This window comes from Corylus avellana, chromosome ca2 (assembly GCF_901000735.1).
Source record: "Corylus avellana chromosome ca2, CavTom2PMs-1.0".
NCBI classification, from domain to species: Eukaryota; Viridiplantae; Streptophyta; class Magnoliopsida; order Fagales; family Betulaceae; genus Corylus; species Corylus avellana.
Genome location: NC_081542.1, coordinates 7,095,155 through 7,108,725, shown reverse-complemented (window position 1 = coordinate 7,108,725; position 13,571 = coordinate 7,095,155). Strand labels below are relative to the sequence as shown.

General features: G+C 36.1%; 1 protein-coding gene and 4 non-coding genes across 9 annotated transcripts; 1 reads left to right on the top strand and 4 right to left on the bottom strand.

The window, feature by feature from the left end:
* Positions 1-74: 74 nt before the first annotated feature.
* On the bottom strand, positions 75-234 carry LOC132173137 (U1 spliceosomal RNA). Its single transcript, XR_009439237.1, has one exon. It is a non-coding gene; the product is annotated as a U1 spliceosomal RNA (small nuclear RNA).
* A 974-nt stretch (positions 235-1,208) lies between these two features.
* Positions 1,209-1,368, bottom strand: LOC132173136 (U1 spliceosomal RNA). Its single transcript, XR_009439236.1, has one exon. It is a non-coding gene; the product is annotated as a U1 spliceosomal RNA (small nuclear RNA).
* A 1,516-nt stretch (positions 1,369-2,884) lies between these two features.
* Positions 2,885-3,043, bottom strand: LOC132173140 (U1 spliceosomal RNA). Its single transcript, XR_009439240.1, has one exon. It is a non-coding gene; the product is annotated as a U1 spliceosomal RNA (small nuclear RNA).
* A 952-nt stretch (positions 3,044-3,995) lies between these two features.
* On the bottom strand, positions 3,996-4,156 carry LOC132173133 (U1 spliceosomal RNA). Its single transcript, XR_009439233.1, has one exon. It is a non-coding gene; the product is annotated as a U1 spliceosomal RNA (small nuclear RNA).
* A 710-nt stretch (positions 4,157-4,866) lies between these two features.
* LOC132168789 (bifunctional L-3-cyanoalanine synthase/cysteine synthase D1-like) lies at positions 4,867-12,994 on the top strand. 5 transcript variants are annotated; one of them, XM_059579831.1, is made up of 8 exons: positions 4,867-4,963; positions 5,053-5,126; positions 6,351-6,414; positions 6,499-6,604; positions 8,809-8,888; positions 10,025-10,084; positions 10,234-10,314; positions 12,802-12,994. In XM_059579831.1, the coding sequence occupies exons 3-8, from the start codon at positions 6,376-6,378 to the stop codon at positions 12,889-12,891; spliced, it is 456 nt and encodes a 151-aa protein (XP_059435814.1). In that variant the 5' UTR covers positions 4,867-4,963; positions 5,053-5,126; positions 6,351-6,375; the 3' UTR covers positions 12,892-12,994. The 5 variants fall into 5 exon arrangements, with proteins under 5 accessions (XP_059435814.1, XP_059435815.1, XP_059435816.1 ...); XM_059579832.1 differs by having other exon boundaries at positions 4,867-5,126; positions 6,358-6,414; XM_059579833.1 differs by having other exon boundaries at positions 4,867-5,126; positions 6,351-6,386.
* Positions 12,995-13,571: the final 577 nt, after the last annotated feature.

The window sequence follows — 13,571 nt, the reverse complement described above, 5'->3', positions numbered from 1 at the left end:
ATAAAAAACCAGACGCTCCGACAGAGAACATGGTCTGAAAACAGGCATAAAAAATATTTAGAATGAAATTGGGATAGGGACCGCGCGAACGCAGGTCCCCACTACCACAAATTATGATGCAGGCTCTCCCACTTGGGGAGACCTTAGGCGAGCACCCCTCCTAAGTGCAATGGAGGTCACAAGCCTAGGCCATGGGCCTTCTGGATCACCCATTGACCCCATCCAGGTAAGTAACTTTTCCGTTGCTGCTTGGCCCATATTAATACTCCGCACTTGCTTCTTCTCTTTTGTGTTTAGTCAGTGTGGGACATAAGCTCCTTTCGCAGAACCAAAAATATGGCTTGCCAGTTGCCACCCAAAGCCATGGCATCATGCGGCTCTTCAAGGCCACACAGATAACTTCGCTTTCTCTACTTTAAGCTAAAGTAAGTTTCCCATGGCCAGTGTCCACCATTATTTATCTCACAGATCATTACTCATTGCTAAATGGTGATCTTTAAGAGGAGTCAAAGGTGCGCACTTGTGTTGATACGATGCTGTTATGGCTAACTTCCCCAAGTTCATTTCAATTTACAGGATATTCATTGATTGATCTGGGGTTAACTTGCAATTGCTATGAACCAGCTGATATGAGTTCCAAGTTGTCATATAGGCAAACCAACCGAGCGCTTCTCTGGAGTGCAGCAAAGAGATTTGTTAACGAGAATGTTTTCCCCAAAACCTAAAATCTTTTCGTGACTCGGTTGACTCAGTTTTTCAAAGATTTTAGCTTTGTTCGCAGTTGATGTGGCTTCTTCCCTTCTTCCAGTGTATACTGTTGGAACTTGGAAGGATACTCTCTTTTTTGCTGTTATCACGCCTAGCAATGAAGGACCCCTTTCTACCCCGAGAAATGCTAAAGACCCCAAAATTCTTTCTCAAATTCTTGTTCCCAAGATCTAATCCGTAAATTTGGGGAAAAAAAAAAGAGTTATAGCATTTCTCTTCAATCCCAATATCCCCCAATTGCATTTCTCTTCTATCCCAAATCCCAGTAGCTGTTAAGGTAACAAAGAAAGACCCAAATATAAAACCCCTTGATTTCCCTTTCTGCTGAGAAAAGCTAAATTCCACAATCAACAAAATTGCAAATAAATTGTTTAGACATAAACAGAAAGCACCTATAAATTGTCTAGACATAAACAAGGAATAATTTGAAGTTGTAATGACAGGGGCCGCGCGAACGCAGGCCCCCACTATCACAAATTATGACGTAGGCTCTGCCACTTGGGCAGACCTTAGGCCAGCACCCCTCCTAAGTGCAATGGAGGTCACTAACCTAGGCCATGGACCTTATTGATCGCCCATCGACCCCGTCCAGGTAAGTATGTTGAAGTGGTGCACCTTACTCCTTATTTATACTCCCTTCTAGCCCATCTTTCTTTTTGTTTTCCAATGTGGGACTTTTTGCGAACAACAATACTCGCGGAGGTGAGTCATGTGATGTTGGTGAGCCCATCTCCAACAACGTGGCATTCTAGCACAATGGGAGACGCGGAATCACCATAAAGCAATGGTGATGAATGCAAAATGAATTTTTCTTTTACCAATGTCTCATTAGAATGATGCATTTATTTATGATATCCATCATTTTTTTTATATGACCAACAAGGAGAGGGAGGGGGATGGGGAAGGGAAATTCAACAGTAACCTAGAGCTAGGAATTAAGTTTGAATTTTCTCTTGGGTTAGAAAATCTTTTTAGACGGGATCAATGGAACATGATCAATGGACCATCCCTTTTTCTTTTCCTGAGTTTTCCTAGGTGAGAGGAGTTTCCTACATCTGCTATGTCTTTCCAGTAAATAAAATATGATCAATTTTTTTTTTTTTTTTTTTTTTTTTTTTTTTCTATTTCTAAATAAATTATTTTGCTGGTTTTGATAGCAAAAGAAAATAATATTGTTAGAGGTATTACTACTTTTAATACAAGTTATTTGCAAATTAATGTGACATGTAATACATCATCTCCTAAAATTTAAATTGTCACATGATAGTTTACATTGCACTTACCATGTTCATAAAAACTGACATTCAAGTCCATGTAATACGTATCACGCTAGTAACTAAAATATGAACTGTCACATAAAAATAACCTACCATGTGATTTACAAGAAGGTCCGGCTCATTGCCTAGGTGAATTAGGTAGTCACTTAAGGCCCCTAATGAAATAAGGCCCTAGTTACCAATAGAATTTCTTTCATAAAAAAAAAATAAAAAAAACAAATAATAATAATAAGGCCCTACTTATATCAAACATTAAAGAGGGTAGTCAATTTTTTTAATTAAAGCTCAAATTATGGTAAACAATTTACGTATAAAATAGATTTGCTATTCTATGCCTCAAAATCTATTGAGTCGGCACTCTTTGTAAGGAATTGTAATAAAAATTATAGTATTCCAATCATTTAAAGAGAAAAAAAAAAAGAAAAAAAAGAAAAAAGAACTTTAGTCTACCATACCCATTTTTGTTTTTGCAGTTTTACACATGGGACGAAACTTTCGTCCAAAATTCACAAAGAGTTGGCCATAATTGTTTATAATCTTTAAAAGCTAACACTGAATGGAGCTCACAATCTTAACTGGAAAAGATTAGACGACGCCATTAGCCATGGTTGATGGTTGCACATGCTAAGGATTTATACCACCATGATTTTCTTGAGAAAGCAAGAGAAATTAACAAAGAACAACAAAGTTGTGTTCGTAATTATTTGTTAATGCTTTCGCTAAAATCGTCTCAATATAACCATTATAATGCTCTTTTTTACCGTGTACATTATCACAACAATTAATAAAATATTTGTAAGGTAAAAACTTAAAAATAAACATTTGGAAATAGAGTTTTAACAGGGGCCGCGCGAACACAGCCCCCGCTACCACAAATTATGACGTACACTCTCCTCAGTGGGAGATGTTAGGCAAGTGCAGCTCCAAGGTGCAATGGAGGCCACCCACCTAGGCCATGGGCCTTATTGATCACCCATAGACCCCGTCCAGGTATGTATGTTTTAAAGGCCATCCTTGTTTTTCACTTATACAATCCAACCCACCTCCCTTCTTTTCTTTTACCCAATGTGGGACAAACCCGGTGCGGCTTTCTTTTAGCTGAGTTTAGGACGCCCGCATTTATGACAAAAGTAATGTCTTGTGGGCACCCCTCCACACCTTAATTTGAAAGTTCGAAGCTCCAATCCTGCCTCCTGGTTAGTGGTTACTCAGACGGGAAAGGGATTTGTTTGTCTTCTGACTATAGAAGGTGGTGCTCCTCCTTTGTTTTTGTTTTTGTTTTTTTTTGCTTGAAGTGCTCATTATCCATTTGTTGGTGATTATTAGCCTACCAAACCCTATCATTACCACCACATCGCCTCCCACATGAGCACCAAATGTCCCAAACTTCTTTTCCAGATTTTAAAACGCATAACAAACACCTTTCAAAAAAAAAAAAGGCATAACAAACGCTTAAGTATTTCCTTTTTTCCCTTTTTCCTTCCCCCTCTCCCGCTTTGAATAAAAAAAAAAAAATAAAAAAAAAAAATTTAGGAATAATATAACTTAGGGTTTCAATTTATAATATTCGACAGCAAATAAGAATAAAATCATAGGAAATGAGCGGTGCGCTGCCCCATCTCTCCCACCTCCGGGAGACCTTAAGCGGAGACCCCTCTCAAGCGCAATTAAAGCCACCAACAAAAGCAATTGAGAGGTGGGTGAGCAGAGCTAGGATTTCACCGTATTGTTGAAAACATTCCATTGCTGTAATTCAGCTTAGAAATGGTAACCATAATGAAGCCAATTTAAGGGTGACCCTTGTGCACACGGGCAATATTGATCAAGTACTAGCTGCCATCCCGGTGTGCAACCCACGCCTGGGGAGGGGATTACTTTGATCTCAGAACCTAAACGAGAGCTTGCCCAGACTTTCCACTGATCGCCTCGCAGAATTTTTAATTGATATTGTTAGGGGCCGCGCGAACGCAGGCCCCCACTACCACAAATTATGACGTAGACTCTCCCACTTGGGGAGATCTTAGGCGAGCACCCCTCCTAAGTGCAATGGAGGTCACTAGCCTAGGCCATGGACCTTGGTGATCATCCATCGACCCCGTCCAGGTAAGTATGTGTAAATGGAGGCCATTGGTTCTTATTTATAGTACGTAGTTGGGTTTATTGAGTTATAGCTTTTCGATGTGGGACTAAAGCTGGGGCAGGTGAATGTTGCGAGCTCGCGTCCAAACACGCGGCAGGGCCAAATAATTGTTGTGTCGACACATATCCCTACATTTATCTTACCATTATCTGTGCTAGTATAGTAATAACCTCTTGATCTTGATCAATTTTTGTTCTACATAACGTTTTTATTTTTATTTTTATTTTTTATATTTTAATCAAGATTTTTCTTTTTTCTTTTTTATTATGAAAAATATATATTTCACATTACAACGGCTACTATCAATGCTTCTCATTGATTATATGGATTGAAACTTGAGAGTCTATAAAAAGAAGCATATCAATACAAGGGTTGGTTAATATTGCTATTCTGAGATACTAGTTTATAGTATTATTTTACATGCAATGAATTTTGATATGAAATTTTGGGATATGAGATTTGAAGGAAAGTTTATAAGAACTCGAAATCAACTGCAAATAGTTTAGTGATATTTCGTGTTAAAATAATAATTAAGTAATTAAATTTATATTTTTTTCAATCTCTTATATCAAAATAGTGATTTAACATAATTTAACCGTGAAGTTCAGCAGTAAAATGCTGAAAATCATGCTTAGAAAAAAAACAAAAACAAAAATGTTGAAAAGCAGAGTGGATGCGTAGGTGACTGAAAATTCCACTGCACAACTTCACCATCGCAGTCACGGCCAATTCCAAGAATAAGACTCATATATATTCCAACTGCGTCAGCAGAGATAAGGTTTATTTCTCCTGGGTAGCATTCAAGTTATTGCTCTATTTTTTAATAGCTTTTATGTATTTGCTTGATCATCAAAATCGTTTGAGCAGCTGGTGATTCCTTCACAAGAAAGTCTGCATTATTGGATTGTTTCCACTTTTGGGTACTACCAAGTTTCCTCAAGGTTTCTCTCTCCATTTTTTTTTTCTCCCTGGTAGTTGATAGTGAGGAATATATATTTGAGGTTTTGGGTTTTTTTTTTTCTTTTCAAAATGTTGAAATATGGATTCTTGGACTCCTTATCATGTCAAATTAACAGACTTTTTTTTTTCCCTCAATGTTGCTATTGCTGTTGCTCTGCTTATTGTAACATTGTTGGTTGTTGAGCTTAAGGCTTAGTTCTGGGGTTTGGTGGTTCTTTGTCAAAATTCTGCATTATTGGACTCTTTCCACTATTGCATACTTATATACTGGCTCTATTTATGTATACTGGCTACTATTTTTTGATATACACTGGCCTATGATGGTGATGCAAATGAGATTTTTAGAGTCTGGTGACGCTTTCAAAACTCTGCACTCTTGAACTGTTTTTCTGGTCGGTCCTTGAAGTTCCTAGCTTTAGCTGTGTTTTCTGCTCCTCTTTATGTAGATTGGTTCTTGATTTTTGACATAAAGGCTATCTGGCATTTGGTTGTTCATTTGGAAGATCTGCATTATTTTTGGTCTTTTCAAATATTGGGTACTTTCCTTTTCTTATTTTTTTGGGCCTTTGGCCTTTCCTTTGTTTTGTGCTCTGTTAATGTTGGTTGCTTATAGATTTTGTGCTCTTTTGACCCTGCTTCTGTTAATTTTTATGAAAAAATACTTATTGCTTGCTGTTTCTATTAGTGGGTTCGTGCTCGAATTTCTAAGCTATAATTTTGTTTTGTGCTCTACTTATGTTTATTTTTTAAATATGTCTAGAAGATATTTAGCTTTTGATTTGTGTTTACTTTTTTTGTTTCATTCTCTTTTTCCCTCTTAAACACGCAATCTGCTAACAGTATCTTAGCTATTCCAATGTTTTGTGCTCTCATAGCACTTTGAAGTACTTTTGTGATTTCAGTTCTTACAATGTTTGAGATCACAGATTGATCTTCACGGATCATCCTCGTACCACTCAATGTAGATTCTTTGTAGATCACGTTAACATTTTGTAATGACGCCAGACATAAAGTTTCGATTTTTTCTATGAATTTTACTTATAAATAAGGGAAGAAAAAGTTTTCTTCTGTGAAAAACAAAATGCGAGATATCATTTTCATGCTAGTCTAAGTATGCTCTTAATATTTCTTGCAATTTATATTGGACTGCAATTTATGTCTCAGTAGTTTTCTTTCTACTCTTTCACATTTTTTTCTTTTTTCAGCTTGCAGTTTAACTAAAAACATAACATGGAAGAAAAGTGCGCAATCAAGAAAGATGTTACTGAAGTGTTATCTTTTTGAATTAATGCTTTTAATGTTGCTTTTGCTCTCATATTCCAATTTTGCTGACGAGTTTCCTGTTTTGGCTAGTTAATAGGCAATACCCCAATGGTTTATCTCAACCATATTGTGGATGGTTGTGTAGCTCGTATTGCTGCCAAGCTTGAGATGATGGAACCCTGCTCTAGTGTTAAAGACAGGTATTTAACTGCTTTACTTTCTTTTCATTTTTTATGTTGATCATATTTTGCTTAGTATCAAATATAGACATACAATAGGGTCAGTTGACAGATGAACTCGTTATCTGTCTTCTGGAACTTTCCTTTTCAATTCCTAATCCAAAAACTTATTTTGCTAATACAAAAAATGAAAAAACAGAAGTCCACTCAAGATTGTTCACCCGGCTAGGCAAGTAGGCTTTATTGGAAGTGCAATTAACTGCTCTACTGGCTGGGGTTGAGTGAAACTAAATTTGGTTTGACTAGGCTTTGAAGACTGGAGGTGGATATTCAATAACTACCATTATTTACCTCTTTAAGAAATTTTCAAAGGAAATTTTACTAAGTTAAAATATATTATAAAAGCTTAGAATGAATTATGAACGAGCGACTAATGATGTGTTTTGGTCACTAATGGAGGGTCTGTCTACAGTTCACTTTTTTCAACTATTGAATGGTGATGATGGGCAAACATCATATGTATAGTAGTTTCACAACAAATAGGTCCAATGTAAGGAGTGCCCATGTTATGTATATTCGATAATAGTTTCTAGGATTTTTCATTGTTTCTTAAGGATCATACTCACATGAAAAATTTAGCAACCAACTTGGTTGTTTCTATAGAACATATTGATATGTGGAGTTTAGTGGTTAGACAAGTTCAAACTTGTTGAGAACTTACCAAAGTTATACTAGTTTGGAGTAATGTGATTGTAGTATGTCGTCTGCTTTTGTTAATATGTGGTTTGGAGATAGGGTGCATGGAGTACCATGCATCACATCCACAAATTATTAGTCTACTTTGAAGTGGACACCTAGGCATTTTCTTCTCCACGTAGGAAAGAACTCCTTAGCCAACTTTGGCCTCTTCCTTGGTAGTTGACCTTTTTCACTTGCTGTATATGTATATATATAGCCTCAATTGATTTCAGACACAAAGAAGAGAGTGTGTGGAGGACCATTGCCTAGAGAAAAATAATACTATTCATCATATCTCATGATTAGGGAATTTAAAAGCAAAAGAAATTCTGTCTTGATTAGAGAATGAGATTTGGGTCTATTGGGGTTTTGATTTTAAGTGGTTATTCACCACTATTTTGTACTCTATTTTTGGTTGGTGGATTTTTTTATGATCATCTTCGTTTGTGGCATACCTTACATTGAGGGAGCAATGTCTTGTATGTGATTGTTTTGTGTTATTTGCTGTGATTGTGATTAATTGCACAACTCTTCTCTGAATATAAACGTATAAAATTCTATCGGTACTTGAAGTCAACTGCCGAAGTGGGAAGTTTTACACTTAAAACTTGACCCATCATGTAGTCCTGGAAGCAGGATAAAATCTGGCATTTGCAGTTTGCGAGCAAGCAGCAAACCAAAAGGCGCATTAGCCTCTGCTGGATGTGTGCAACCAGCAGGCGAAGTGGCAGCTAGCAAAGAAGTGCTTTGCAGCGCTGTGCTTCAGTTGTAAACCTTATTCTGTTGGGACAACCAAGTCAAGGATGGATTAATCCTTCTAGCCTCCAGGTAGGCAATCAACTAAGTGTTCAAGTGAGTATCTTGTGTAAAGGACCTTGGTCCTCGTTTGTACTCAATCAGTTGAGTTTAAAGTTCTCTTGGTAAAATGGAAATGCCCAATTGGGTGTCTAGTTGTGGCTACATGATCTGAAGTCAAATGCTCACTAGTCTGTAAGCAAATATCAATATACTTGGATTTGCTAGAACATATGGTTGGACAAAAAATTGGGCAAACCTAGATTGGCTCAATTATCTCCAACTGATGGTAGTAATATCTTGGGAATTAATAAGCCTACTTGTTCATCTAAAGGTCACTAACAGTAAAATCGATCATTTATAAGACCTTAAATTCCTGCTTTGAAAGATTACTTTCATAGAATTACAAATCCTAATGAACTCAGGAATTGCCCATTCTTTTAAACTAGAACGACAATTTTCTGTTTATGGTTAAATTAAAATTAGTTTTAATTTTTTATTTTAATGGGGATAGAAGTTACACATGTTTGAATAGTCAAATCTCTTGTTGAACTTGTTGGCATCAAATGTTCATTAATTGTCATGTCATATCTGGTATTTGGTTAAAATTATATGATTTTTTCGGTTTGCTTTCATTTTCAAATGACAGTTCTCTAACTCTACGTTTGCATGCATGTACATGTAAAAGGCATGCATTTGATCCAAGGAATTGGTGCTGGTATTATCCCTACTGTTCTGGATGTCAATGTGCTTGATGAAGTTATTCAAGTGAGTCTGGAAACCATTTTATTGGCATTCAATTTTATTTGATATGTAAAATGATCTGCTTGGTGCTTAAGTTTCATGACTTAGTGTTGTATTTCTAGTGGAAAGTATCAGCATGATTAGAACACATTATTTATGGGAAATGCAAGTACCATGGTGCTAACTCATTCATCAGGAGTTAAAACTTGACATCAATAAATAATGTAATCATTATGCATGAGTGGATTTTGGATATGAAAGGCAGAGGACCAGACTCTGTGAATAGGATGTTAAGGAATTAACCTAAGGGGGTTTTTTTAGTCATCAAAGTCTTAGGAAGGTTGTCGTTTTTCAAGTTAGTTTGTTTAGTCCCACATTTTGAGTTCATTTAAGTTGTGCTTTCTTGGGGATATATCATCTGGATATGAATCTGCTTTATGAGGCTTGGCTTCGGTCTCAATTTCTTCAGGGAGTTTAACCTACACAATGGGTTCTTTCTGGCTGCTTTATGAGATATATTCTATAAAAGAAAAAACTAAGACTTGTTTTTGATTCAGGTTCAGAAAAGAAAAAAGTATCTGGAGGACCTTGTTTATATTTGTTATTTTGTGTCTGTTATGCAAGACATGGATATGAAATTGTATACCTTTCCAATTAAATCGGTCATCCTCTTAAACCAATTTTTGGAATGGCACTTCTGAACTGAATATTTGCATGACTTTAATTATTTGGTATTCAATGAAAGAAATGTTTTTGGAAAAGATATGAATTGATCATACAAGAGACAAGTTTGAGCATATCATATGTCTGAGTCCTGGGGACAGGTCGGACATTCTATTTTCTTCGAATTTTCAGGCCTTGGACAACTGTTCACCTCTAAGAAATAAAATAAAAGAAGAAGAAAAACATTAAGCAGGGACTGTCACATGTTTAAACAAAAGTTGCATATTTGTGTGATAGTTACTCGAACCAGTTCTAATTCAAGCCTAAGGTCACACATATGTTATTTATTTATTTTTTGTGTGTAAATCTTCTAAAAGTGTACTGCAAGTGCCTGCTATTTTGTTTTCATGGAAGTATCTATAATCTTATCTCTGCTAGCTGCAAATGAAAATATGAATTTCCTGTTTCTGACTCCTGATGTTTTGGTGATCTTTCAGGTTTCAAGTGAGGAAGCTATTGAAACTGCCAAACTGCTTGCCTTGAAAGAAGGCTTGCTGGTAAAGTAGTTTCTTAAGATCAGCTGTAATGGTTCTCTAGGAACTTTTTACATCCAATTTTGTTAACAAAATAATTGCATGAGTTCTTTTGTTGCAGATCTTTATAATATTCCATCTTTAAAAAACATGTTGGAGCATGTTTTTTGCAGGTGGGGATCTCATCTGGTGCTGCAGCAGCTGCTGCTATAAAGTTAGGAAGGAGGCCTGAAAATGCTGGAAAACTCATTGTTGTAAGTCTAAATGCTTTCTTCAAATTGCTCTAGAACCTCTTACATATGAACTTTGTTATCATCATTATGATAGTGTGCTTAGGTTGATTTAGTTCGTACTTCTCATCAGAATCGCTATAAGTATCTTTTAGACAACTCTCTGCCTGCCATAGCATATTCTAGGATTCATATTCCTTCCATTATTTCATTCTCAAGCTAACTGCATTCAGTATGCCATGCCGGTTTACATGTTCAGAAAACATTGTTCACCTCATGTTGCAGAATGCAAAGATGTCTTGAATATTATAGGTATCCTCAAACTGATAATTACTTCACCTATGGCCTTGTAGCCTTGTCGTACTTCTCTCATGTAGGGAGGGGGTTTAGAATCCAACCCACCATGGATGTGGAATATGTGGGGATAAGGAATTCTTCTATCAATTGTTTTTTGTTTAAAAGAAGAAGGGTTAATTACTTCTGTGGAGATGCTGTTTGTATGGCCATAAAATCATATTTATCAATTTTTTATATTGGCTATTGGATCATCTTATTGCTTATCTCCCTTTAAGTTCAAACTCTATCCACAAAAGGTTTTTTAAGACAAAGATCCCTAATTTTGTAGGATTTTTTAAACAATTTTAACAACAAAGTTATCTGCTCATATTAATTTTAACTAACATGCTCTCCGATTGCTGAGTCCAATGAATGGATGGATCGAGACGATAGGACCTATCCAAAATGAAAATTGTAGAGGTAGGTAGGTGGTTGAGTGGCCTGAGCGGATCGTTGGGAGACATGGTTGGAAGTGATGGAGATTTGGTGGGAACAGCAAGGGTCTCAGTGTAACTAGGAGCAATGTTTTGACTTTCAGGGAGATCAAGTGGATAAGGCAAGATGGGGGAAGGAGGTTTAGGTGAGTTGTAGGCAAAGGGAAAATGATCATAAAGGCAGTATTCCTTTTGACTGTAAGGATAATTGAGGAACACAAACTGGGTGGCAGGAGGGTCAAATTTGGAAGGATTTTGCGAGCGAGTGGAGGCAAAACATAGGCATCCGAATACCCACAAGTGATTATAATTGGGTTGGGTATTGTACCATTTTTCATAAGGAGTCTATTTGGACAAAATGGCAGTGGGTGTTCTATTGATCAAGTATGCAGCAGTCAAAATCGTGTCCCCCCAAGAATTTGGTAGGCATATTAGCCTGGAAGAGTAAAGCTCAGGACACTTTAAGCAGATGCAGTGTTTATGTTCTGTTGTGGATTGCAGACATAACTGGTCTGATGAATAATTTCTACTGCAAATGATTTTAACATTTGCTGAAAATTGGTTTTCTCACTACAAAAAACTCAGAGCTTATTAACGTGTCTACAGTACTCGAATTTTTTAAAACGTCACCATTTAGTGACGTTTCAGCAGGTTGCACATCACTAAAAACTTTAGTGACGTGTTAAAATTGACACGTCACCAATTAGTGACGTGTTAAAATTAAAACGCCACCAATTAGTGACGTGTCATTTTTCCACACGTCACCGATTGGTGACGTGTGAGATAGTAACACGTCACTATAAGTAAAATAATACAAAAACTCCAAAAAAAAATAATAATAATGAAAAATAATAATAATTTAATGACGTTTTAATGTTTACACGTCGCCAATTGGTGACGTGTGAACAGTAACATGTCACCAAATTGTTTAAAAGAAAAATATATGTTCTATTGGGGAAAAAAATTGCAGATTTAATGACGCATTTCAGTGACATGTCACCAATTTCGTGACGTGTGCTGTTCATGCGTCACCAAATTGTTTACACGTCACCACTGTGTCGACGTTGCAAACTAGCATGTCATAAGGTGAATAAAGAACTATGAGGTGAATAAAGAACTGTAAAAGTAGGTGGGTCATAGATTTGTTCCACAGTAAGTAAACCCACATGCATAAAGTATAGTCATTCACAATGATTAGAAAATAATGAGCTCTAGTAATAGAAGAAATGCGATAGCTACCCCAAATATCAACATGCAATAATTCAAAAGATGCAGCGATAGAAATGAAAATATGTATAAATTCAAGTCATGTCTGTGATATGCTCAATGTAATGCTCGAAAGAAAACACCGAAATGTTACCTCACGGTGGTCGACAACACAACCGTTGGAGGTTGAGCACAGCGGCCTGTTCTGGATGTACTAAGACCTTGCGTGAACAAAGACAAGCACGGGTCATGCTTGCTTATCACGTTCAGTAGGTATTTGATGTCTTTCCTTGCGGTGATGATTGTATCCCGTGATTGGTCGTCTTTCTTAACATATTTTGCCGACACCATGCCTAGACAAACGTTATGTCGAGTGCTCATGTAGGTTCTACTGATTCAATAGTTTATTTCTTAAAAGGTTGGATGAAAGAAAGATAGGAAAATGGTGATTAGGCATTCTCTAGAATTTTACAAGTTTGCATATGCAGAATCCTGTCCCATTAATTATTTAATTCAATTTTTGTTTTCCATGCAGGTCGTCTTCCCCAGCTGTGGTGAGCGTTATCTATCTTCTCCCCTCTTTGATTCCATCAGGCATGAAGCCGAAAACATGACTTTTGACTAAGGTGTTACCGAATAAACGACCTAAATTCACATAATTTGAAATTGTAGAACATCTTGATCTCACTGCACTCCCTGGATACCTGAAGAAATAATGATATAGATTGTTTTGAAGTATGAGCAGTAATTTTCATGAACTACAAGAATTTTAGTTCTAATCTTTCAGGTTGGAAGTATCAATTAAGGATATTTTATCAAAAAAATTTCCATAATGGTCAAATTTTTAAATTTGTAAAAGATTTTTTTGAAACAATAAGCGTCAACTCTTTAAAGTTATAAATAATTTCTGAATATAAAACCAATTCATTTTATTTCACTAATGAATTGAGCTCTATCTAATTCATTTCATCAATAATGAATTGTATTCAAATTAATCAATTCAAACAAGATCAGGTTCTAAACAGTGTTAACAAAATTCATATGAGGTTCTAATAATTAGTAGAATTTGTATTTTTTTTTTTAAAAAAAATAATAATTATTGGTGTGAATGAATATATGATGCTAATATTGTGGACCTAAAGATGCATAGCATACACCTTGGAAAATGTATGAATTCAGTTCAACCCGTGAACTCGACAGGTTAAGATTTAGATTAAATGGGGCAACTTGTTTATGACTTGTTTAATAAAGGTGTTACACGGGTTAACTTGCGTGTTCGTGTGTTGATTTGTTTATGTAATTTTT

Excerpts from the sequence above, each read along its gene's own strand:
- LOC132168789 (XM_059579831.1), top strand. The coding sequence starts at position 6,376 with ATGGAAGAAAAGTGCGCAATCAAGAAAGATGTTACTGAA. Across the intron at positions 6,605-8,808 it reads ACCCTGCTCTAGTGTTAAAG|GCATGCATTTGATCCAAGGA; the intron begins ACAGGTATTTAA and ends TACATGTAAAAG. Across the intron at positions 10,315-12,801 it reads ATGCTGGAAAACTCATTGTT|GTCGTCTTCCCCAGCTGTGG; the intron begins GTAAGTCTAAAT and ends TTTTCCATGCAG.